This window comes from Rhynchophorus ferrugineus, unplaced genomic scaffold (assembly GCF_030347505.1).
Source record: "Rhynchophorus ferrugineus isolate W39M unplaced genomic scaffold, kcgeb_rfMv2 rfM10, whole genome shotgun sequence".
NCBI lineage: Eukaryota > Metazoa > Arthropoda > Insecta > Coleoptera > Curculionidae > Rhynchophorus > Rhynchophorus ferrugineus.
In genome coordinates, this window is record NW_027472589.1 from 16,563,257 (window position 1) to 16,588,372 (window position 25,116).

Here is a 25,116-nt window from a genome sequence, read left to right on the forward strand (position 1 = left end):
ATTGCGGCCGTATCGGATTTAAATTTAGATCTGCGGATGTTCATGCATCGCCGCCGGTCACAGAATCCGAAAAATGCGTTCGAATTTATATAAAAACGGGACCCGGGCTCGCGATGACGTCTTTCCGACGACGCATTTAGCCGACGGCCTCGCCCGCGTCGGAGTCCCGGCGCTCTAGTAACATGTCCCGCGACGCCTGAAGCTATTCTCGCTGTTACGCTACGCGCTCCCGATACTTCCGCGATTTCGCCCTTTTTTATTACTTACCCGAAAAGACAACACGCAACAGCACAAGAAATAAACGAACAGTACCGCCCCTCGCGACACCCCCTCGATCCCGACGATGGGACGTTGTTGACGAAACGTCGACGGACCGTTGTGATTACCTTTCTGATTTTTCGTTCGACTTAAAAAAAAACATGATCAAATTTACCAGAGGTAATTAATGAGTCAATTTAATAATTAATTTAGTGAATAATTACAGTAATTAAGTAACTTTATTAATCAATTAGAGTTGCTTATTCGCAATAATCAATAATTAATGCTTTTGGGCTTTAATTAAAACGATGCTGTTGAGTGAAAGTTGTGTTATTTATTCGGTTGGAAAGTCCTCTGTTTGCCCTATAACAAGAAATGCACAAGATATTTAAAAGTACCAACATTCAGAGTTAAAACAAACATTCGATACGTGAATAAAAAACTTGATCAATTATATCACAGAACACCTTTAAATAATTAATTAGTGAATAGCCCACGTAATTAAGTAACTTGATTAATTAGTTAGAGTTGCTTGTTCGCAATAATCAATAATTAATGTTTTTGGACTTTTGATAATAATGATGCAGTTGTGTGAACGTTGTATTAATTATTCGGTTGCAAAGTTCTCACTTTGTCCTGTAACAAGAAATTCATAAGATATTTAGAAAGTATCAACATTCAGAGTAAACATAAACATTCGATACGTGAATAAAAAACATGATGAAATTTATCACAGGACGCCTTTTAATAATTAATTAGTGAATAGCCCACGTAATTAAGTAACTTGATTAATTAGTTAGAGTTGCTTGTTCGCAATAATCAATAATTAATGCTTTTGGACTTTTGATAATAATGATGCAGTTGAGTGAACGTTGTATTAATTATTCGGTTGCAAAGTTCTCACTTTGTCCTTTAACAAGAAATTCATAAGATATTTAGAAAGTATCAACATTCAGAGTAAACATAAACATTCGATACATGAATAAAAAACTTGATCAAATATATCACAGAACACCTTTAAATAATTAATTATTGAATAGCCCACGTAGTTAAGTAACTTGATTAATTAGTTAGAGTTGCTTGTTCGCAATAATCATTAATTAATGCTTTTAGAGTTTTGATAATAATGATGCAGTTGAGGGAACGTTGTGTTAATTATTCGGTTGCAAAGTTCTCACTTTGTCCTGTAACAAGAAATTCATAAGATATTTAGAAAGTATCAACATTCAGAGTAAACATAAACATTCGATATGTGAATAAAAGACATGATGATATTTATGACAGGACGCCTTTTAATAATTAATTAATGAATAGCCCGCGTAATTAAGTAACTTGATTAATTAGTTAAAGTTGCTCGTTCGCAATAATCAATAATTAATGCTTTTGGGGTTTTGATAATAACGATGCAGTTGAGTGAACGTTGTGTTAATTATTCGGTTGCAAATTTCTCTCTTTGTCCTTTAACAAGAAATTCATAAGATATTTAGAAAGTATCAACATTCAGAGTAAACATAAACATTCGATACGTGAATAAAAAACATGATGAAATTTATCACAGGACGCCTTTAATAATTAATTAGTGAATAGCCCACGTAATTAAGTAACTTGATTAATTAGTTAGAGTTGCTTGTTCGCAATAATCAATAATTAATGCTTTTGGACTTTTGATAATAATGATGCAGTTGAGTGAACGTTGTGTTAATTATTCGGTTGCAATGTTCTCTGTTTATCCTGTAACAAGAAATTCATAAGATATTTAGAAAGTATCAACATTCAGAGTAATAATAAACATTCGATACGTGAATAAAAAACATGCTGAAATTTATCACAGGACGCCTGTTAATAATGAATTAGTGAATAACCCACGTAATTAAGTAACTTGATTAATTAGTTAAAGTTGCTTGTTCGCAATAATCAATAATTAATGCTTTTGGGCTTTTGATAATAACGATGCAGTTGAGTGAACGTTGTGTTAATTATTCGGTTGCAAATTTCTCTCTTTGTCCTTTAACAAGAAATTCATAAGATATTTAGAAAGTATCAACATTCAGAGTAAACATAAACATTTGATACGTGAATAAAAAACATGATGAAATTTATCACAGGACGCCTTTTAATAATTAATTAGTGAATAGCCCACGTAATTAAGTAACTTGATTAATTAGTTAGAGTTGCTTGTTCGCAATAATCAATAATTAATGCTTTTGGACTTTTGATAATAATGATGCAGTTGAGTGAACGTTGTGTTAATTATTCGGTTGCAATGTTCTCTGTTTATCCTGTAACAAGAAATCCATAAGATATTTAGAAAGTACCAATATTCAGAGTTAAAATCAATATTCGATAAATGAATAAAAAAACATGATCAAATATATCACAGGAATGATTAATAATTAATTTAATGAATAATCCACGTAATTAAGTAATTATATTAATCAACTAGAGTTGCTTATTTGGAATAATGCATGTTTACATAATTAATACATTTAATACATAAACATGTCTTTGATAAGATATTTGGAAAGTACCAGCTTTCATAGAAGATTTATATAATTTTTAGTATCAGATTTTCGAAACTTAAATAGAATGCATGATTTCATGGAACACAAATTTTCGCTGTATTATTTTTTTGAAAATTAATGCTTTATTCAAAAAGTCGTAAAATATATCTTACAGCTTCTTCTAATTTCTCTAGAAGGATTTGAATCTCATATTTTGAAGTCGAGAGACATTTTCTTATATCTTTATAAATTCGTATTTAGCCTTAATTTGCAGTATTAAGCAATAGGGATAATAAAAGGTAAATACCGTAGGTTTTGCAGCATGCAGAGTCGTTTTAAAAAATTATTTAATTATGCCCCTCTCCTTCTATATGTGGTCTGTGTATGTTCTATATCTTTCTTTTACTTATATCCCATGGAACCATCAACGATCTTCATGTTAGATCATCAGTTATACGAATGGAGTTGTGGGATGATATAAATTGAATTTTTTATGGAGAATTCGATAGAAACCGATGCTATATGAATAGGTGTGTTATTCAAGGCAATTGAATCAAATTAAAATAAACGATACATAACATAAAAAAAATGTCTCTGCTGATATTTGGATCGGCGAAATTTTTTTTATCGGTATATATAGTATGAGTGAATCACCTTAATTAATTTACACAATATTTAATCAACTTAATTATATTAGGTATGCAGAAGCGTTTGAGTTGTCTCTATTGCTAGTTTTTTTTTACAACAATACGTCGTTCACTCTATTCAACTGGAGCCAGTAGACAACTGCCATAAAAATACCATTCGGGTTTAATAGCTCGTAATACATTACAGCTTGCTGGTATCATCGTATTACACAGCAATAGCTGGCTATAATCTGAATTTTTTCGCCTTTGCGTCGATGTGGATCTTGTCTTTCTTGGAGACTAACCCATTATTTTTGTTGTTGTAGTTCCACTTTTAATTACCTGTCACAATAGGCAACAAAAAATTATAAAAAAATTAAAAAAATATTTTTTTCGCCTCTGCGTCGATGTGGATCTTGTCTTTCTTGGAGACTAACCCATTATTTTTGTTGTTGTAGTTCCACTTTTAATTACCTGTCACAATAGGCAACAAAAAATTATTTTTTGGGCGACGGGCAAGGAAATAGCGACGTTAAACAATTCTAAATAACATTTTCAGTAAATTCGTGTGGTAGCTAAATTCCCCCATTTTAAATATTTCCTATCCCACGTAAACGCCTAGAAATAGTTTATTCATCAACTTCTAAACTGTCTGAAAGTTAAAGAACTTTTTGAGTTTGAGCTGGGTTTTCGCCAATAAGTTCTGAATCTCATTGTCTTCGTACTTTTTCTGTCCTCCAAGCAAAACCTCATTGACATCAAAATGACGAATTTCATATTGTTTAAACCAAAATCACTAGTTGGTATTTGACGGAGTAGCATTGCCATAAGCTTCTATATATATATATATATAAGTTTTGTTCAAATCAAATAACAAAATAGTGAATGTCGAAAATGCAATTTTCGGTGTTCAATCGTTAGGGTCTATATACTTAGTGGAAAAATATTAATTTAGGCACAGAAATATAAAAATCGTCGTGCTTAACTGTCAAGTTAGGTTGTTTAAGAGTTTTTAAATTTTTTTCAGAGTTTATAACATTTTTACCAACAGCTATTGCCGATTAAAATGCATTCGAGTATCTACAACGTGTGACAAAAATCCCGCTTCCATTTTGATTGCCTATAACTTTACTCAAAGAAAAGATAAGTAAATTTGGTTTTCATAAAAAGTTTATTTGGTCTTTAGATTTTTTTTCTCTATGATTGAAAAGTTATGTCGGCTAAATGGTGACCGCGATTCGCTATGCAACTTTTAGCTCTTTTTAATACATTTTTCAAGACATCCTGCAATGTCTAATGCTGAATTTATTCAAAGTGACGAATGTTGTCTTTAAGATGTTGAAAAGTTTGGGGCTTATTCACATAAACTTTTAATTCTGATAACTGATTTTGATTTTGATAATTTTTTTGAGTTTGGTGCTGTTAAATCCTGAGATCTGGATGGCACTAATCGAATTGTTAAACGAGCTATATGTGCTATGGTCCCATCTTGCTGAAACCACATGTCCTCTAGTCTTTGCTCTTCCATTTCATGCACAAGAAAATTTCGAATCATGTCTTGGTACCGTTCAGCACTAACAGTAACTGCAACACATCTTTCTCTTTCCGGCATGAATACCACACCATACAGTTGTTTTAGTGGATACAACGATGTTACATGAATTAATTGAGGATTCTGTGTTCCCCAAAACCGACTGTTCTGTTTCCTGACGCGGCCACTCAGACGAACATGGGTTTCATCGCTCATTATCAATTTAGACGATAAATCTTCAATTTCACAGACAGCCTTAGGATTGCATTACTGTACTCAACTCGTTGATCAGGATCTCTCGGTAGCAAAATTTGGACTAATTGAATTTTGTACGGGAACATCTTCAAATCAGTTTTCAAAATTCGCCTTAAACTGCGTGCAGAAATGTGTAATTGGGAACCACGTCCCCGAATTGATGTTTCTAGAAGCTCTGCAACACTATCGCGCACCAGAGCCACATTTTCAGCGTTATGAGTCGTCCGTTGTCTTCCAGAACGAGGACTGTCTGCTGTCATACCGCACTGTCGAAAATTCGCATATAAACGATAAATTGTGGTTTTGTGAGGCATTGGACGATTAGGATATTTTTGACGTAATTTCTGTTGAGTTTATTGCCACCTAGAACGATTATTTTCAATAAATATTGTCACTATTTCTGCATGTTCTTGTGGAGTATTATCTATACTAAAATATGGAGGTCTACAAAACACAATGATACAGCAAAACTGAGCTAAAGGTCACATAACCAAGATGGCGCGCAATCAAAATGGTAACGGTACTTTTGCCCTACCTATTATATGTACGTGAATGTACTAATTAAGCGATTAACACTATCGTAACTATTTCACTAACCAGGGATTGAATTCAGTTATCATAAACGAATTTAAATGTTAATTTTTATTCTATCGTGGCAGTGAAAAATGTGGAAAAATTTGAGTATCTTTTTATATACATGTTACTCATACACCTGATTTTTGCTCTGTTTACATATCAGGTGCGCATTGAACCCTTGCCAGAATGTATTTAGCGTTTTTCTCGTTCTTTCTTCGTTGTTCTATGTTGACGGGGGTGTTTTTTTTTCTGTTATAGGAGAACTCAACACTGACCTTTTACCACCTCGTTTTCGCGATTACGGTTCGCAGTGCGTCAGCTTCCCCGAACACACGAATGCCGTCCTCAAGGCCGAGCTTTACGAGCTGGGCAGGAACACCGACATATCATGGTAAGTGTTGTAAACGACTTTTTGGCTCGCCATCAAAGAAATTATAGAACAAAAAGTTGACATTGTGATAAACATTTTAAAAGTGAACACTTGAATAATAGGTTCTTGAACAAGTTTTGTCGTTCCATCGAAGTTTATTGTTGAATTTTTTTAAAAATTGTGTGTGTTCCTTTTAGTATACGTGCGACATTTTATATATATTCATATTCAAATGTAAATTATACAGAACGTAGGATTTCTGTATTTATGTTGGGAGATTTAAACAAATCAAGGTATTTAACTCAATAGATATTCATAAAATAAAGTCCAGTTTTTGCTGTGTATTGCCAAACGAGAATTTTATTTTAACAATTACAACAAATATGCAAAAATATTTAAGTTTAGATGTGAATATACTAAATCTTTCTTAGTATTTTTTGGATTTTTTATGATATTAAATATAATACTATCTAAATGATGTATTATCATAACACTGATGACAATATATATGTAATATGTTTAATACTTAACTTTTTAGATAAATAATAACGCAAATTGTTTTGAAAAGGTCTGTAGAGACCTATATCTACTTCCTTTCATTTATATACGTTTATATGAATAAAATACGCCATAATCGCATCTTCCTTAGACAACAATTTGCATTTTTTTGTTAAATTGGCAAATTGAAAACTTTTCTAGACTGATTTAAGATATTGTTATTCATTATTTATTTTTAATGAATAAGTGAAAGTGATACGTAAGACATAATATTCCCAACACAGTAGAGTTAGGGCAAAGAATCTACTCATAGGGACGCATGACATGTGCACATTATATGTATATTTTAAGAATTTAATGTATATAACAGATCAATTGAAAAGTCCCCAGTCTACTACAATAAAACACATTTTTTTGGCAAAATTAGTTTTTTTCAACATAATTCACTTCAAGGATGATACACTAATTATAGTGACCCTCCAGCTTTTCGATTCCATTTTTGTACTACGATTTGTCGTTTTCTTCAAAATAGGCATCAGTTTCGGCGATCACCTCGTCATTCGACGAAAATTTCTTCCCAGCGAGCATTATTTTGAGATTTGAGAACAGGAAATAGTCGCTAGGGGCCAGATCTGGAGAATACGGTGGATGAGATACGGTGACACGGTACATTGTCTTGGTGAAGCAGGGCATTCTTTTTCTTCAAATGCGGCTGTTTTTCGGCGATTTCGTCCTTCAAACGGCCCAATAACGCTATGTAAACGCTATGTCCGTTGTTGCTAGTTCTTCCTTTTTCAATGTAGTCAATGAAAATTATTTCATGCGCATCCCAAAATACAGACGCCAAAACCTCGCCAGCCGACTGTTGCGTTTTTCCACGCTTTGGAATGGGTTTATCGTGTGCAGTCCACTCGGATGACTGTCGATTGGACTTCGGAGTGAAATGATGGAGCCTTGTTTCATCCATTGTCACATGTCGACGCAAAAACTTCGGTTTATTACGCTCGATTATCTTCAAACACTGCTCCGAATCATCAACTCGTCAATGTTTTTGGTCGAAAGTGAGCTCGCGCGGCACTCACTTTGCACAGAGCTTTCTCACACCTAGATATTCGAGAATGATATGCGTTCACCATCTTTGGTGCTCATTTCACCACGTATAAACTTTACCAAATAAACATACCAATCCTTGATGGTTGATTTTCCTGGAGTCCGGAAATTCGACATTAAGCCAAGTTTTTGCTTCAACTGTATTTGTTCGCTTCAATATTTTATCAACACGCGAAATTCCTTTTTATCCATTTTTTTTAAAGTAACAAAAGTTGTTTCACTCAAAATACTATAATTCACAAACTAATGATCCGACATCTGTCAAATTTATACACGCATCTTTTGAGGGTTGTATGTATCAGGCCGGGGACTTTTCAATTGATCTGTTTGATCATATATTGGACTAAAATTTACTTTTTAAATTAAGATGAGATTTTGATAACTTTGTTAGTACAAATGTGATCTTACGTAAAATACTTGAAGTAATTTTAAGAATATTTTTATAAACATCCAATAAAAATTTTTGTAATAAGAAAAAAATTAAAATAAAATAATATGCATGATAATAAATATAATGTTTTTATTAATATATAAACATTACAATACAAATTAAAATTAAGCTCTTGACGGAAACTATCCATACACATCCACGTTTGGTTCTTAGGAGAACCTTATATATATATATTAGGTCTTCCTTCCTGGTGGTTACTTCTCGTTTACACGAGCTGTTCTACAGCTTATAGTATATAATTTTTGGGATAATTATTGTAAAATACGGTAATACGGATTTTTGTCATCGTTTTTATTGACTTGTGACACGGTGCATTGTCTTGGTGAAGCAGCATTTTATTTTTGTTCAAATGCGGCCGTTTTTCGGCGACTTCGTCAAAAATTATTCCATGCGCATCCCAAAATATAAACACCATAAACTTCCCAGCCGACTATTGCGTTTTCCCACGCTTTGGAGCGAGTTCATCGTGTGCAATCCACTCGGATATCTGTCGATTCGAGCGAAATGATCATCCATGTTTCATCCATTATAACATATCGATGCAAAAACTCGGGTTTAGTATGTTTGATCATCTTCAAATACTGCTCCGAATCATCTACTCGTCGTTGTTTTTGGTCAAAAGTGAGCCCGCGTGGCTTTGTACAAAGCTTTCTCATATTCAAATATTCGTGAATGATATGATGTACACGTTCAGTTGATATCTTTAGATTATCTGCTATTTTGTTCGATTTCAATTTACGGTCATTCAAAATAATTTTTAAATATTTTCGTCGGTAATAACCTCTTTTGGGCGTCCACTGGGGCAGTGTCCGCAAACTCGGCATCAAGCCAAATATTTGCTTCAACTGCATTTTTTCCCTTCAAAAAGCAATATTTTATCTACACGCGAAATTACTTTTTATCCATTTTTTTTCACAGTAACAAAAGTTGCTTCGCTCAAAATTTTTTAATTTACAAACTAATGATCCGACAGCTACAGACTATTTGTTGTGGAAAGCAACAAGAAAGCTTAAGAGACCCCAGCAGCATAACCCACCTATTAAAACAAGCGAAATTTCGTTATGGCTTTAATTATAGTAGCGCCATCTATGTGTCAGGCCTGGGCTTTTAATTGACCTGTTACAGGTCACCTGTATGACCTATTTGTAAACCAATTTCGCCAACTGATACTACGAGCGCGTGCAACTCGTATATTGTTAATTAGACGCTTTATTTTTCGGTAATCTTGACCCATTATTTTGAAGCGGTTGGATACCTAGAAAAAACGGGGAGACGTCAGCAAACTTGGCCAAGTTCACGTCTAAAAATTTGCATTAGATCAGCGTTACGGTCTTTTTCAATTTAACCTTTAATTCACTCGCAATCGCTATCAAACATTCGACCGGATGAACTTCGATGCAAAACGATGCAATAAATTATCTTGCGACCATAAGAATCCATCATAATTCTAGATAATTCGCCTAATTCGCGATCCGACTCACATCAATGAATGTGCGAGCGCGAAATTGTTGTCACTCTGCCAGCGGACGGACGGGGGCCCGCAACTCTAAACATCCTTTAAAAATAAAGCAAAACAAGCGAAACGAAATTAGAAAGGAAAACACAGAGTGACGGCCAAAATCGCCATTAAAAAATCGAAAAATCGAGAGAAAAGTCGGGCGAGAATTTATCGTGGAGTTAAAGGTGTCAAGTACGATTTGTTATATTTTCGTTCTTATGCAATTGATCGTAGATTCTATAGATTTTTATTTAAGGAACCATTAAATTTATAAAAAAAGCCTTTGTCCTATATCTTTTATTTAACATTCAGCCTCTACTAGAGCAAAAAAGTTTTTCAGAAACCAAGTTATCACCATTTTTATCAATATTACTATTAGTGAAGATTGGTTGTACATGATCTGTCCTCAGATACAACCTCTTTGTTAACTTTCATATAGCTTTCATTTCAAAGTAATATAGATTAGCATCACCTTCGATCCTCAGCCGATGGTTCCTCACAGACTTCCTCTTAGAATGATTCTTTAGCAGTTGATGCCATTTTTTTTCTGTATTACTGATCCAAATACTTGAGCTCCTGCACTTGCTTGAACTAGATCCGTTTGAGATTTACAATTGCAGGTGATCCGCCAGCTGTCAGTATTTTAGTATATTCTTCATTCTTACGTCATGTTCTAGGAACCTCAATATCTCTATAAGCAACTATCGGGATGTTATCAGCAGACTTGAGATGAGTCAAGAAGTTTGTAGCATTGCATTAAACGCCATATCAGTTTTTAAAAATTTTTCACACAATTACTTTCACTGTTATGTTAAAAAGTAGCAGGGAGACATCTCCTTGCCAAATACAGGCTCTGATTACAATTGAATTTGACAAATAATTTAGCAGTCGATTGACAAATAATACACTGCACAAGATCAAATGGTTTGATTCTTTTGACTCTGTGTCCTGTTCTAGTATTATTCAAAAGTTGTGTTACTTCGGTATTGATATGAGAATGAAGTCTGTCTGTCATATATCCTTGCAGCTCTCGTGATTTCCTGAGTGACATTCGTTATCTGAATGTGTTGGTGCCAGTAATGAGTCCTGTGGTATCTGGTTATCCTTACAATATTTCTCAGGACTTTGTTTTGAAAAACTTGGATTGTATATATATTGTTTTTCGCTTGTAATACCTGCTTGTATAATATCAATTTATTATGTACGGATAATTGTGATTTTGTTCCAATTAACCAACACATTTTCCTATATTTGGACACCATTTTCTTCCTTGTATTTTTTACATGTTCTTCTAGCGAAGTTTCGCGTCAAAATTCATCCGGAGATAGTCGTTGTTGCTATATGGAATGTTACATGAATGTTATATGTTATATGAATTACTATCTGATTGTACGTGAACTGTATATACACAGATTTACTTTCGTTAATTTTTATTTGCCGAAAGTGAGTCCGATTATTTATATTGTCACTTGCCTGGTTCCTTTTGTTTGACTCAAAATATTCTAGCTGGTGTTGCTTCAGTGACATTTTCTGTATTTTATAAATAAGACCGTCATGTCATACCTTGTCGAAGGCTTGTGTTACAAGAATATAGCTGAACAATCTTTTTACCTTCTAGACTTTTTCATTTACATCTGTTACTCTATGAACCTGCTCATTTGTTGAGTGTTTTGATGAATAATTAACCGAAACTGGTATATATTAGTTATTTTCTCTCTATAATCGGTTTTATTATTTTCAATTCAGGTTTTTCAAATACCTTACGTATTATTGGTAACAGTGAAATAGGTCTATAGGCCTCTATCTCATTTGGTAATTTTCTACGATTTGGGATCATAATAATTTCAACAATCTTCCAAACATTTGCGTTATGTTTTAGTTGAAATTCTGCATTGATCGAACCATCATATGATTCCTGAAGTAGGTTAATTATTTTTAGATAAATATGTTCAGCTTTCAAAGCTTTGCAAAGGAAAGGCGACTGTTACAACTAAAAGCATATTAAATATTAACAAAAACGACAGTCACACGTTTTCAACATCTAATACGTTTTTCGATAAAATCGTGGAGTGCCAAAAATCTTATCTATTCAACGGCGATTTAGCTTAAATTTATATAATTTCCATAAATATTTCTCCGACAGTTGATAATATACTTATTCCTTTTTATTTTTACCATTTTTACCAACTCATTTTTCAACAATGAAACAATTAATTACCTTTTACCTTACTGACTATACTTTCTGCGATAACCAAATCGGCGTTTCTCCACTGACCCTGATCACTTGTGGCTTAACTTGGTCGACTCCCACAGTCTTACCATATTATGATTTTATTACTATTGACAATTCGTCCATTATTGGGTCGTTATCAGAAAAGTTTTATCGAATATCAATAATTGGCGGAGTTACTAAACCTGTTCTGGCTCTTGAGTGAGAAATTGCTGCATCGTTCGAGATACTCATCGTGTGCTAACTTTCAAATCAACTACCACACAACTCCAGTAGGTTTCTGTTTCTAACTTTTAATCTGTACTGTATTAATTGTCAATCGGCTATAAAGTCGATGTTTTCAAGTATTCCCGTCTGTCATATGGATCTTCCCACAATTTCAAAGCTTACCAGTGGAGGTATATTCACGTTGAATCAAAAACATTGAAATTTTATACACTTTTTTATTTTGAATTGTTACGGTACAAACAGCGACGTGTTTGTTGGGAAGTATGTTATATTTTATTTTTATGTATATTATATATATATATATATATATAGTGGTCAGTAGTTTATATCTAGCCTATTCTATTTATCTGTGTCTCAGGTCAGTAATTTACTGACTTACAGCGTCCACATGACATTAAATGTTTGGCAAGTTTGACGTATTATTACTTGATGGCATCATCGGATCAGATCTTCATTCAAAAAAAAATTAATTGCGCTGTTTCCTTGAAGTCGTAATAAAAATTGAGAAAAACTTGTTTGTTTAATTTTAATTATCTTTTGAATGCCGTCGTGGCCAAAAATACAAATTAAAATGATCCGAATTGGCGCATAATCAAAAACATTAAAACTTGCAAAAACACTGGCGCTACATTAAATTGTTTCATTAGGATATAACCATGTTTCATTGCTGAATGTTAATAGAATATTCGCCAAATTGTCTTAGGTTTAATATTTACATTACCCGCCATTGACCATTGACCAAACTATTTTCATGTCACGCAATAATTCAGTTTTAGTACTAGATTTCATCCATTAAATATAGTTCGCACTCGAATACTTAACTTGATTTTTTTATTTGAAAGCACATAGCAAATATTTTACAACTATCTAGTAAGTTTATCTCACTCCCATCTCAATGTCATAAGTAATACAGATCTTGGATAACATCAGAACGGGACATTGACTCAAAATAATCAAACTATAGTGTCTTGTGTAGTTTAGTGTAGTGAGGTGCATTTAATAGAAAAACAGCTTTGCGAACACATAAATATTATTACATTAGAGACTAAGATAGGGTCGATGAGTCAATATCATAAAGACAAATTGTAGGTTAGTCGACAACGATTAGTAACAATGAAATAAATAAATTAAAAAAAATTCGGTCAACTTATTCAAACATTTGTAACATGTCAATTGAAAAGTACCCTGCCTACTACAGTTTTTTTTATTCAACATAATTCCCTTCAAGGGTGATACGCTGATTATAGCAACCCTCCAATTCTTTTCGATACGATTTTTATAGTACGATTTGTCCTTTGCTTCATAATAGGTTTCAGTTTCGTCGATTACCTTTTTATTCGACGAAAATTTCTTCCCAGCGAGCATTCTTTTGAGATCTGAGAACAGGAAATAGTCGCTGGGGGCCAGATATGGAGAACACGGCGAATGAGGAAGCAATTGGAAGCTCAATTCATGGATTTTTGCCATCGTTTTCACTGATTTGTGACACGGTGCAATGTCTTGATGAAGCAGCATTTTCTTTTTCTTAAAATGCGACCGTTTTTCGGCGATTTAGTCCTTCAAACGGTCCAATAACTCTATGTAATAGTCGCTGTTGATGGTCCTTCCTTTTGCAAGGTAGTCACGTGCGCATCCCAGCCAGCCGACTATAAAGGATCACCACGACGCCGTTACCTAATCGAATATCATGTCCATTCTCCCATTGACCACACGTATCAATTTAAATCGAAATAAACAAGTATTTCTTCAACCAGTGTTTTTAGTTCTCGTGCAAATTCCTTCTATAAAATAGTAGTGAGTGTTCGGAGAAACAATCGCATCGACAGCATACCTACAGATTTCTGCAGATTTAGTTCTAGTAGCGCCATCTATGTGTCAGGCCGGGGACTTTCCAATTGACATTATTCCATACAGCATTGCTTACGAGACAAGAAAAGAAGATTTTTCTGTGATATATTGTGACTGGTGATGAAAAGTGAATCTGTTGTGACAATTTTGAGCGTAAAAGCTATCTGTTAGTTGTGGAAAAGACTGATTAACTTTTTTTTATTAGTCGGCCCAAAGGAAATATTCAGAAATGTTTTAACGCCCATTGACGGTTATTATTTCAGATATTTTTAAGACTTTTACATTAAAAGAAAACCAATACTGAAACTATAATTTTTGTTTATTAAAATAATGAAACAAAGCGCATCTTATGCCAAATAAGGAATTATATTTGTGTCTTAAATCAAAATCTAAATAAAAACTAAGAGTCGTAATTAATACAATAAATGTGATTACTTACATTGCTTCTGTCGTAATATATTATTCATGTTAGGCGTCAAATCAGATATTGATAGTAACAATAAGTCACAAATATACTGTTCAATTAGTGATGTGCGGTATTTATTTTCTAAAATCAGGAAAAACTTTTTCACAGATGTCGATCCGAAACTGCTTCAAGGCCAGGTCTGGATCAGCAATGTGTAGTGCAAAACGGAATGAAACTGTTACTTCAGATGCCTACAGACATCAATTCGATAAAATGAACGGCGTATTATTTCAAAAAAGATTAGAAATAGAGACGTAAAATAATCCTTTTGCATGAGAGCACTCGGTCACACGTTGTAAAAGTTGTAGATAGGCTGTCGCTTTTCAACATCATGGCCATGTTGGTAGAACTATGAGAAAATGTCTTTTTAAAGTAAAAAAAAATGATAATAGTGCATGAAAGCACCTAATATTTAGATCACAATTCGTTTAGAACAGTGGGAAATTAAAATTTGTTAAGATCTTGTACCTACAGATTTGTGAACTAAATCGGCGTACAAAAATGTGGATTCATTTAATTATTTCAATACTTTAATGATTTAACCAGATAAAATAAGATGTTACGTTATCTGTTATAAAACCATCAAAATTAATTCGCAGCCCCAATATAGCTATAGTATAAGTCGTACTAATAATTCTATAAAATAACGCTAATTAAAATAGAACACCCAGTATATTGTCCCAATTTTTTCCCGGGGTTTCATTACTGAATATTAATAGAATATTCGCCAGAATGTATTAGGTTTAATATTTACATTACTCACCATTGACCAACGACCAAACTATTTCCACGACACGCATTAATTCAGTTTTAGTAATGTTTAAATACTAGATTTCATCCATTAAGTATAGTTCGCTCTTAAGCATTTGACTTGATTTTTTTTACTTAAAAGCACGTGGCAAACATTTTACAACTGTTTACTAAGTACAACTATCTAGTAAGTTTATCTCACTACCATCTCAATGTCGTAAGTAATACAACTCTTGGATAACAGCAGAATAGGTCATAGACTCAAACGAATCAAACTATTGGATTTTATGTAGTGTGTGTAGTGAGATGCATTTAACAGCAGTGTTAATATATAAACATTATTACACTAGAGACTAAGATAGTGTCGAAGGGTCCTTCTGGATATAACACATGGGCTGAAAAGTCCGGAAAGTTTTGAATGATCGAAAATTCTGAAGTTGCGTGAGTTTGCTAACATCGTAAAGATATGAACGAAGTTGAAGATAAGAATGTGTTGGTTTCATATTACATGAGCATTTGACTATGAGTAGGCTCTGTTCAAAGTGAGTGCCGCATTTGCTCACTGTTTACCAAAAACAAGAACGTGTTGATAATTCTGAGCAGGGTTTGGCCATATTTAAACGTAACAAACCGGAATTTTTGCGTCGATATGTGACAATGGATGAAACATTGATCCATCACTTTACCCCGGAATCAAAACGTTATCTGAGTGCACAGCAATTATATTACTGATTTTTCGTGCCTGAACTGCATCTGCTCCTGCATTTATTCTAACTGAATATAATTGAGATTTAGAAGAGCTAGTGATCAGTTGTCAATACTTTGGTCTTTCCTTTAATTATTTTCAATCCATATTGTTTTGCAATACGAACTATATCATGAAGAATGCTCGAAGTTTCAAGTTCATGTTTTATCATCTGCATCGGCATAGTACTAGTTTTATACAATGTTATTTGTACATGATAGATTATGCCTCTTTTTCAGCTGTTTTAACTATTTTGCAATCGGAACCATGTCGTGACAATTAATAGAACTTTCTTTGAAACTTGTACTAAATACTGTAATAAAATATTTTTGTTTTATATTACCTTTATCAAATTATTGTATTATAAGAGTTTTATTTTAAATAGTATTTATTTATTAAGTTTTTATTTTTACTTAAAACTTAATATAGAACAGTTTGTGTGTATAATTTTACCGAAAAACCTGCTATCTTAGTTTGTTTTAGATTAAACTGAAATCATTTGATAAATTTAATGTGACAAAAACACGGCTGAAAATAACAAAACATGTGAAAAAATGTTTTGAAGCACTTTTAAATCGCTACCAGCGCGACCAAGAATATAAAATAATATAATTGGAATTGGCGAACAATCAAGAGCATTTAAAAAATTCGCAAAACCGCTGTCGCTATTTTAAATACTTTCATATATACAGTTTTAATAAAACCTGCATATCTATTTTTTGATCATTAGGTTAGTAGTGTCTTTAGTGTCGAATTACATAATTAGTGTCGTTGTTTTTTTTCCTGGTGCAAATAAAAGATGACATATTTTCTAATTTGATATTTCAAATTACGGCTATTGAAAATATCACCAAAAATCTGGATTCATGTGATTATTTTAATATTTTTATGATTTAACCGAATAGAATAAGGTGTTACGTTATCTGTTATAAAAACATCAAAATTAATTCGCAGCGCTAATATAACTATAGTACTATATAACAATATATTGTCCCCGTTTTGACCTATAACGGCCGAGAGTCGTAGGTCCGTTGGTTCGCGACCGGAACGTCGGGACGCCTCACGCCGCCTGTCGGTTTTTTCGTCTCAGTCGTCGGTGAGCAACAAGCAGGACGTGGCCGAGGCCCACGCACCTTTTTCCCGGGGTACGCGTTCGGCAGGAGTCGGGGGAGTGGAGTGTCCATCTCGCGAAGAGTGTCGTCGGCAATCGTTGGCGCAAAAGGCGCCCCGCTTCGCATTCGCATGATATACGCGGTGTTACGAAACTGATCGCACCGCGGTGCATTATTCACGTTTCGGCGGGGTCCCGTTGATACCGTGATATTTCGTCGAACGCCTACAAAAAAAAATCACATTGAACATTCTCACTATATGTTGACTCGTTATTTTTGATCTTTATATAAATACTTGCTGGTAATTTTTAAAAATAGTATTCCGAACAGAAAAAAAATATGTGTCTCTATCTCAGTGGCGTAGTTTTCTGATTTTTTGCCCAACGCTTATGTAATATTTTCCAACATGTTTGCACCGAATGAATATTCTTGTTAATGATGAATTAATTTGAAATATTTCGGACTAAATAGACTGAACATTATTTGAGTACCAAAAAAAACCAGCACCAGTAATCTTCACTAATTCCACTCACAATTTTGGTGTTATTGTTGTGGTAGGGCTGCTTCTCTTATAAAAAAGACAATATGAATGTGTTTACACACTATCCCGTAATATTATTTTCAGAGTGCTGGCAATTTAATTTAAATATATTTTTGATTTGTAACAGTACCCTACTCGGCAGTCCTTTTCGGCATATCGTACTTGCTGAAACTGTGTCATATTGCTCACTGATTTCATACTTTTTAACATAAACATAAAAAATCTTTTGTTCTTTACCATTCTAAAAAACAGTGTTACTAAATTACATAATTTAACTTATAATTCATACTTTTCACGCGTATGCTGTATGCTGGTAATTTTCTTTGTTAAGTAATAAATAATTATATAAACTAATCCAGAAATTATGTAAACATAAAATTAACAAAAAAAAAATGCTACCTAACCACTACTCTCTACTACGAGAATGCGCAAGAGTGTGGAATTGGTTAAAATTACTGTATGCTAAGTAAGAAACTACTGTTTGCTCATCGTGTTTGCATCTTATACTACATTAGATTTGCTTAGTAAAATCTTAATTTATACATTTAATTTATTACTATTTTTCGGTTACGGGTAACACTTTTACACTATACAACTTAGTTCACTTTAATCTTCTGTTTTGTTGCGTGTTATCTGATTTATATGTATGTGTATTGCTTGTTATTGCTGTGGTTTAGTAACTTTGTTTCATGTTTAGAGCGATACCTCGGATAAAGTTACAAGTTCATTTGATGTCGCTGTCATCGTGTAGTTCTTCGTTGATTACGTAGCTATAAACATTGGTAATTAATTAAAGAATTTTGTTTTGGCATCGTTGGATTACTAGTTCGTTGATATTTTAGTGCCTCCCCATAAGTTCAGTTAACTGATAGAGCAATCTCTTTTATTATAAGTCAGGCGAATCTTTCGACTAACCAGTACAATACTGTTATAATAGCTAGTATGTTATTTGATGTTAGATCACACATTGCATTTTCATTTTTGCAATCTTAATAAAAAATTAACCCCATTGTGGTAGTTGGTTGCACAGTATTTGTGGGGCATTTTTGGCCAGTTATCGGAAGGCAAACCTATTTTGTCGTATCTTTAGGTAGTAGTTGTATCTGTCCTTAGTTGTTTAGTTTTTGCAGTTTGTAGTAGATCACACCCTCCTGATTATATCGTACATCGTATGCTTCTATAAACCTTCTAACCTTGATATTCTTGTAGTATATCGGTGATTTTCTGGTGCAGAAATCTCTTCTTTTTTTGAACTTCAGTAGGTCGTAAATAAAAAAGTCTCCAATGTTTATGGCTTTCAATTCGTAAGCCAATGTTCCTCTCTAATTATTATACCTAAAGCACTCCCTCCTAAGTTAAAAAGTTAACTTCTAATGATTTAGATAATTCTTGAAGTCTTCCTGGAGCAATTCCTTCAGCAGTGAAATTTGTCAACTGCTTGATTTGTACTGCAGCATTATAGCACTAAAACACCATCATTTTCTGTCTCCTTTTTTTTATACTATTCGCTGTTTAGCCAACTAAAATTGACCAATATGGGTGGATAACATCGGCTGTATTCTTGAGAATAAACTATTGAGAGGAGGATATCAATGGAATGTTATGTATTTCCTGTATTATTTTTTGTCAGGCGTTATGAATTAGGGATACTCTGTGTTTAAAGGTTGGGTTACGATATTTCATACCTCTATCATCTTTCGGATTCAATTTTATCTGGTTTGGTTAATATTTATGTAGCAGGTAATCATATAAATAAAGATATCAACAATTTTATTTTTGGATTAGTATGAAATGTTATGCAGCTCTAAATAAAAAAAACGTCTAAATACCGAAAGTGACCATTTTATAGAATGTCGTTTATAGTTCTAGATCATTTACAGTTCTGGCATGTTGTTCATTACATTTTTCCTTTTGATTAATGCTCAATCACTGCCTATAATCTATACTATAAATTATCATTTTAATTTTACTCTGCCTGGTCTATTAAGAACGCTTAGGTTAACTTTCTCGTAACAGTATCTATGATACTTCACTGAAAGATATTTAATAAAAACGACACTACTAGTTTAATCATACTCTAATGTAAATAAAACCGTTATAATGTAAATACATGATTAGCAACATCAAATGACCAGGCATCACATTAACTTCTTAGAATATCCGTTTAAAAAATAGTATGGGGTTTGAAATAGAAAATTCTTTAGTAATTGATTATTTTTCGATGTTGTTTTCAAAGCAATCCGTTTTAGATATAATTAATTTATATCAACACATTTTCTAGTCCTCTAAGAATTTGCTGTGTTTTTTTTTCTGGAATGGCCTATAAAATCTTATAGATTCAAATACGATATTCTCGAAGAAGTTTTTAAGTTGAGGTAATAGCCTTAATTTTTGACTAAACACTAATACTGAAGAAAAAAAACCAAGAGTTATCTGCTTTACACAGAGGCAATATAAATAATACTCTTTGCAGAAGCGATTGCTTGAAAAAAATTAGCAGAAGAAATTTATAATGACAGCTTTTGAAAACCTAACTATATATAACACACATGTTTCTAAATTATTTAAAAGTATTATATCCAAAAATATTGGTGTTGTTTAGAAATGTTTCTTTTTTTCAGTTTTTATTCTCTTTTTCAGTTTTATTATTTCCTATTATTTTCATTCTCTCTCCTTAAGTTTGGATTGCTTGTTATTTTAACCCTCTATCTATACAATTCTCTTTTCTAACCAATAATGTTATTTATCTCAGGATTCGAACTAATGTCACGAACATGCATCGAACTCGTTCAGATCTCTCACCTTGACTTTCTCACATACACTTTTCACCTAAAATGCAAACAACAAACAATTAATGACTTTTACTTTTGCACCGAATGATAGAGACAATGTAATTTAACGTTAGTTGGGAGATACCTGCCTAATACATTATATAGTAATTTCATATGTGCAAGAAATTAGAAAACAACAATAATTTTTATAATTGTGATAGGCGTGCATATGAATGACGAGATTAATGCTACCACTGTGTCTATTTTTACATCAATAATGTTCAAAAAAAGAAGACCACTTCATGGGCAACTTCTTAGAGAAAATGATAATATTTAATGTACCTTGATTTTTCATTTTAATTCACTTATTTCGAAATTAATTTAAACTGAATGAAAGCCTAATGAACTGGATCACAATTAAGGCACTGATCGTAACTTCGTAATACTTGAATATATTATCAGTACAATATTATTAAAGTGCAAATAATGATTCAAATTGTGAAAAAATGCCATAGGTGCTTCATCGAATCAACTACTCTATGTATACAATCCATATCTAAATATAGCACCCTTGTATATTATTTGTCTTATTCATAGGATCTAGCTCATGTAACTTTTATTACTTCTCTAGTTGTTAGTAATCTTACCTCATTTAGCTATAAGATATTTAAAACTTGTTATGAACTGGCAAATTAAGATGTTCAGCGATCTAAAGAAGACATTTTGTAGTATTAGTTTTGTTGTTTGTAGTCATACCTCAAGTTACAAAGAGACATACACACCATAAATAATATACATTGCAGTGCGATTTGTTAAAATATTTGTGAGACTATTTATTTGAACGTTGCGACATATATCTCGGTATGTTACCAGTTTGTGTAGGGACCAACTGAATAATGGGTCAAAAAGTTAGCAGCTGTTGTAAATGTTCGTCAACTAAGGCGCACCATCTAGCTTGTTGTGAGCAAACGTCACAAGGGTAAGGATTGTTACATTTTGAGTTGTAAATATTACTAAAATTACCAGACTGTCACTGACTAGTTCTTACTACTAGTTCCATTGAGCAAAGCTATTGAGGTTCTTTGCGAATGTGTCTATTAATATATAATAAATACCGACTATAAATTAATTTTGAGGCAGAATTTTTTTTTAATTTAAGGCTTTTGTGTGAAAAATTGTCTGCGTTATTCATTTTAAAAGAATTCCATCACATTTTCCCATCATTTACCGGTACGTAAAAATCGCAGTCAACGAACGACGCTTCTTGTATGATGAGTCAATTTTTAAAGCACAACTGTGTTCTAAATATTGAAACAACTAATAATTTGATATAGCTATGCTTGATGAACAGGCAGGTTAACACCTTAAGGTTCTCTATGTTTTTTGGCTACATATTTTTATTAATTACAGTTTACATCAGATATGCTTAGTATAATCTTAATTTATAAATTAATTTATTGCTACTGTTCTGTTGTACTTGCATTAATAGACAAGCAAGGTGAGTACCGGGTTAATACATCAGTATGTATTTCCCAAATTAAAATAAAACTAAATTACGTAGGCTGAAGTTAAAAATACACTTATGCACTATACAAGTTCGTGTGTTTTAGTTCACTTAAATATTGTGATTGCTCAGTAGCTGTATTGTTCCTACGTTGCTGTGATTTAGCAATGCAATCTTATTTCATGCCTTAAGGCGAAATCACTTCGTATATCCATTTTGTAGAATTTTGTTTTGGCTGCGTTAGATTAAAATTGGTTTGATGTTTTAGTACAATCCCATGTTTGCATCCTATAGGTCCAAATTGGCTTTATGATTGACTGATGAACCAATTTCTTTTATTTTAGGTCAAGTTGAGTGTATCTTCCCACTAGTAGATAGTTCGTCTTTGAGTCTAATTTGCTCTGATTTTTGTTTAGCATCATGTTTCCAATTGACTGACGAATCGGTATCCATCAAGTGATATAACTCGATTTGTATCATTTCACCGCAACGAAAAATTAACATTTAGAGATTTGGATCGATTAGCTGTATTTTCTAGACTCTAGCCCATAGTTATGTAGATCTTATTGCTACTACATTCTCAAGAAAGAATTATTCGGTCTTGTCAATTCTTCGACAATTACTAGGGTTTTAGAAAACATTTATTTCCTGCAGAAACAACATTTTTTAAAGAAATTATAAATACATAAGAAATTATTGAATGCTTTTTAAAATAGCCATAATACTAATTGTTCAATGTCCAGATTATTTGCCACGTTGAGTTCACTAAGACTATTGGCTCTTCTCACTCCTCAAAAATCCACGCATTCTTAGTCCTCTACTGTATTTTGTAGGCTGTACAGTGATGCGATTGATATATTGGAAGATTTTTCTATAATAGATATATAGAGATAAAACTTCAGTAAATAACGGTCACATAATGTAAACACTACTACTTCATTTCGGTTTTACCTCCATTCATCGAGCCATATAACATACCCTAAAAACCTATTATTATTGTAAATTCGACGGTCTTAGGTATGGCTGGTATTCTCCAAAAATGAATAAGAAAAGGCGCAATTCCTCGTTCTAGATATTTCGAAAATATTGTTGGCCGCTCACTATAAATAGCTCGCCCAGAGCCGAACGGGAAATGCATAGAACAACACCAAAAACTATAATTAGATGGACCGCCGAAAATATTCAATTTCGCCCAGTCAATCTGCCATTCTGATATCGAAGTAAATTGTCGGAAAGTTAATAAACGAGCCCGCGTTAGTTTACAGTAGCGCTGGAAGCTTCTCGAAAAAGACCCGGGCTAGTGATGCCATGAATGTTGGAAGATTTAATTGAAATTAGTTTCTAAAAAAATGTTTTAAAAATATACCAGCATTGTTTTTTTAGTAGAGGCGCCATAAGGCTGTTTCCATAGTAAAATTAGATTCAGTACATTATCTGCTGATTGAATTTGAGTTTTTTTTAAATATGAGTTTATATCATGAACATTGGGAATTACGAATGGGTCCATTTTTTATCGAGTAATATATTGTGAAAGAACAGAATCTAGGAGTCATACTACAAAATATTATCTGTCAATTGCTAGTCGTTATGTTTTCTGACACTATATACACAAATTTACTAAATTGTTAGTCTTTATTTGATATGAGATACTGCTCAGACAGGCCATTCTTTCTCGCTGGAAATAAACACCAATAAGAAAGAACAATCTTCGGAGAATACAATTATGGCCTACGCGGATGGGATCACTCTAATTGTTTCCATATAATTTTAACAGATTTGCCAACATATAATCAAACTTTTAATTTAAGAATACATGGCAGGCACATATGTCACAACTGGTGCTCACTATATACTAATTTTATCTTAATATTATCCTATAGCAATGCTTCGAAGGAGTTGACAGTGATTTCTTTTTAGAACCTTATAGTAGCACATTGTAAGTCCGCATTGGCTCCAAAATCGGTTTATACAGAACAATTTGTTGTATAGAGATAACTCGGATTGCTGTTCGAGCAATCTCCACATTTTTTGCGCCTCGTATAAAGTTCTGATGATTTCTTCTTAAATTTTATTATATATAAGTTTGCCAGTCCACTGTGCTCGTATATGGTATTATTCTGAAGCCAATTATTGCTGGTAATCTATCTTTTTATAACTGAAATTTACGTGTGCAGATTTGCTTTACGACACTTCTTGACACATTTGGTAATGCTGATAACTTCTTGCAATTTATTATTCACTCCTTGATACGTACTTCTTAATATTTAAAGGTATCATTTGTATAGAACAAGTAGTGTTTGAATGAACAGTAGTGAACAAGTAGTGAACAAGTTCCTCAGAAGTGTTTACTCAGTGGGACTTGAAATCTACCTCATTTCTCTAGTTAATTTATTATACTAACTTCGTAATTATTCACTTATTCGAGGTTCTCATGCTATATTTTATCGAATGCTTGGACGACTTCTAAAAATGGACCTGAGTGCTGTTCATCCGAAATACGTATATGATCAATTGATGAATAGTTACTTCAAAATTCACGTTGATAGGTTGGGATTAGGTGATTTGCTCAGTTTAATTATGACCATATTTTATTGCATAGGTACATATTAAAGTCATACTCTAGCATCCATTATGTGTGTAAGGTTTATTATACTCTTTGTTGGCACTTATATTTATTATATTAAATATATAATATTAATCATATTATACATTAAATCATAGCCGGCGCCTTTTTGAAAAAGATGTTTTCCTGAATAGGGTTAGCAATTTCATTTAAGATTATTGGGTTCACAATTCCGATTAAAATTATTTATTTTCTTAAGAGTTTCTCTTAAGAAAAGTTTTTGTTTATTTAATTTCTTAACTCTCTCATATTATTTTATCTGTTCTTAAGCTTTTGAAACCATTCCGGATAACTGATTAGTCAAGTTAGATTTCATCAAGTTAAAGAAAATATATATGTTGGTACAAAATCGCTAATAAATCAAGGTTAATTTCTTGACATATGTCCAATATTAAAACATGGCATTTTACTTCAGACAAATTTAGCAGAATTAGCTCGTAGATATTTCTAGGTAGGTTTTCTTGTAGATATCTGGTGGGCATCAATTTTAACAATTTTAGGTATCAATTAATAATGTGAAGACAACATAATTGGTGTTATTTTTTTAATGTTACTTACCTCTAATATTATACCTTGATTTTTTTTCAATATGTAAACTGTGTTATTACACGTAATCATGTGATA

At 32.8% G+C, this 25,116-nt stretch overlaps 1 protein-coding gene across 7 annotated transcripts in view; it reads left to right on the forward strand.

Moving 5' to 3' along the window:
• Positions 1-114: 114 nt before the first annotated feature.
• The window catches only part of LOC143203428 (uncharacterized), a 242,113-nt gene continuing 217,111 nt past the window's right edge, over positions 115-25,116 (forward strand). For 5 of the 7 annotated variants that reach the window (XM_076415549.1, XM_076415553.1, XM_076415552.1 and 2 more), the window contains exons 1-2: positions 115-438; positions 6,006-6,138. In XM_076415549.1, the coding sequence (XP_076271664.1) occupies positions 420-438; positions 6,006-6,138 (152 nt within the window). In that variant the 5' untranslated portion in view covers positions 115-419. Of the gene's footprint in view, positions 439-6,005; positions 6,139-17,213; positions 17,355-21,115; positions 21,345-25,116 lie in introns of those variants that run through there. The other 2 variants (XM_076415550.1, XM_076415551.1) reach the window with 2 other exon arrangements.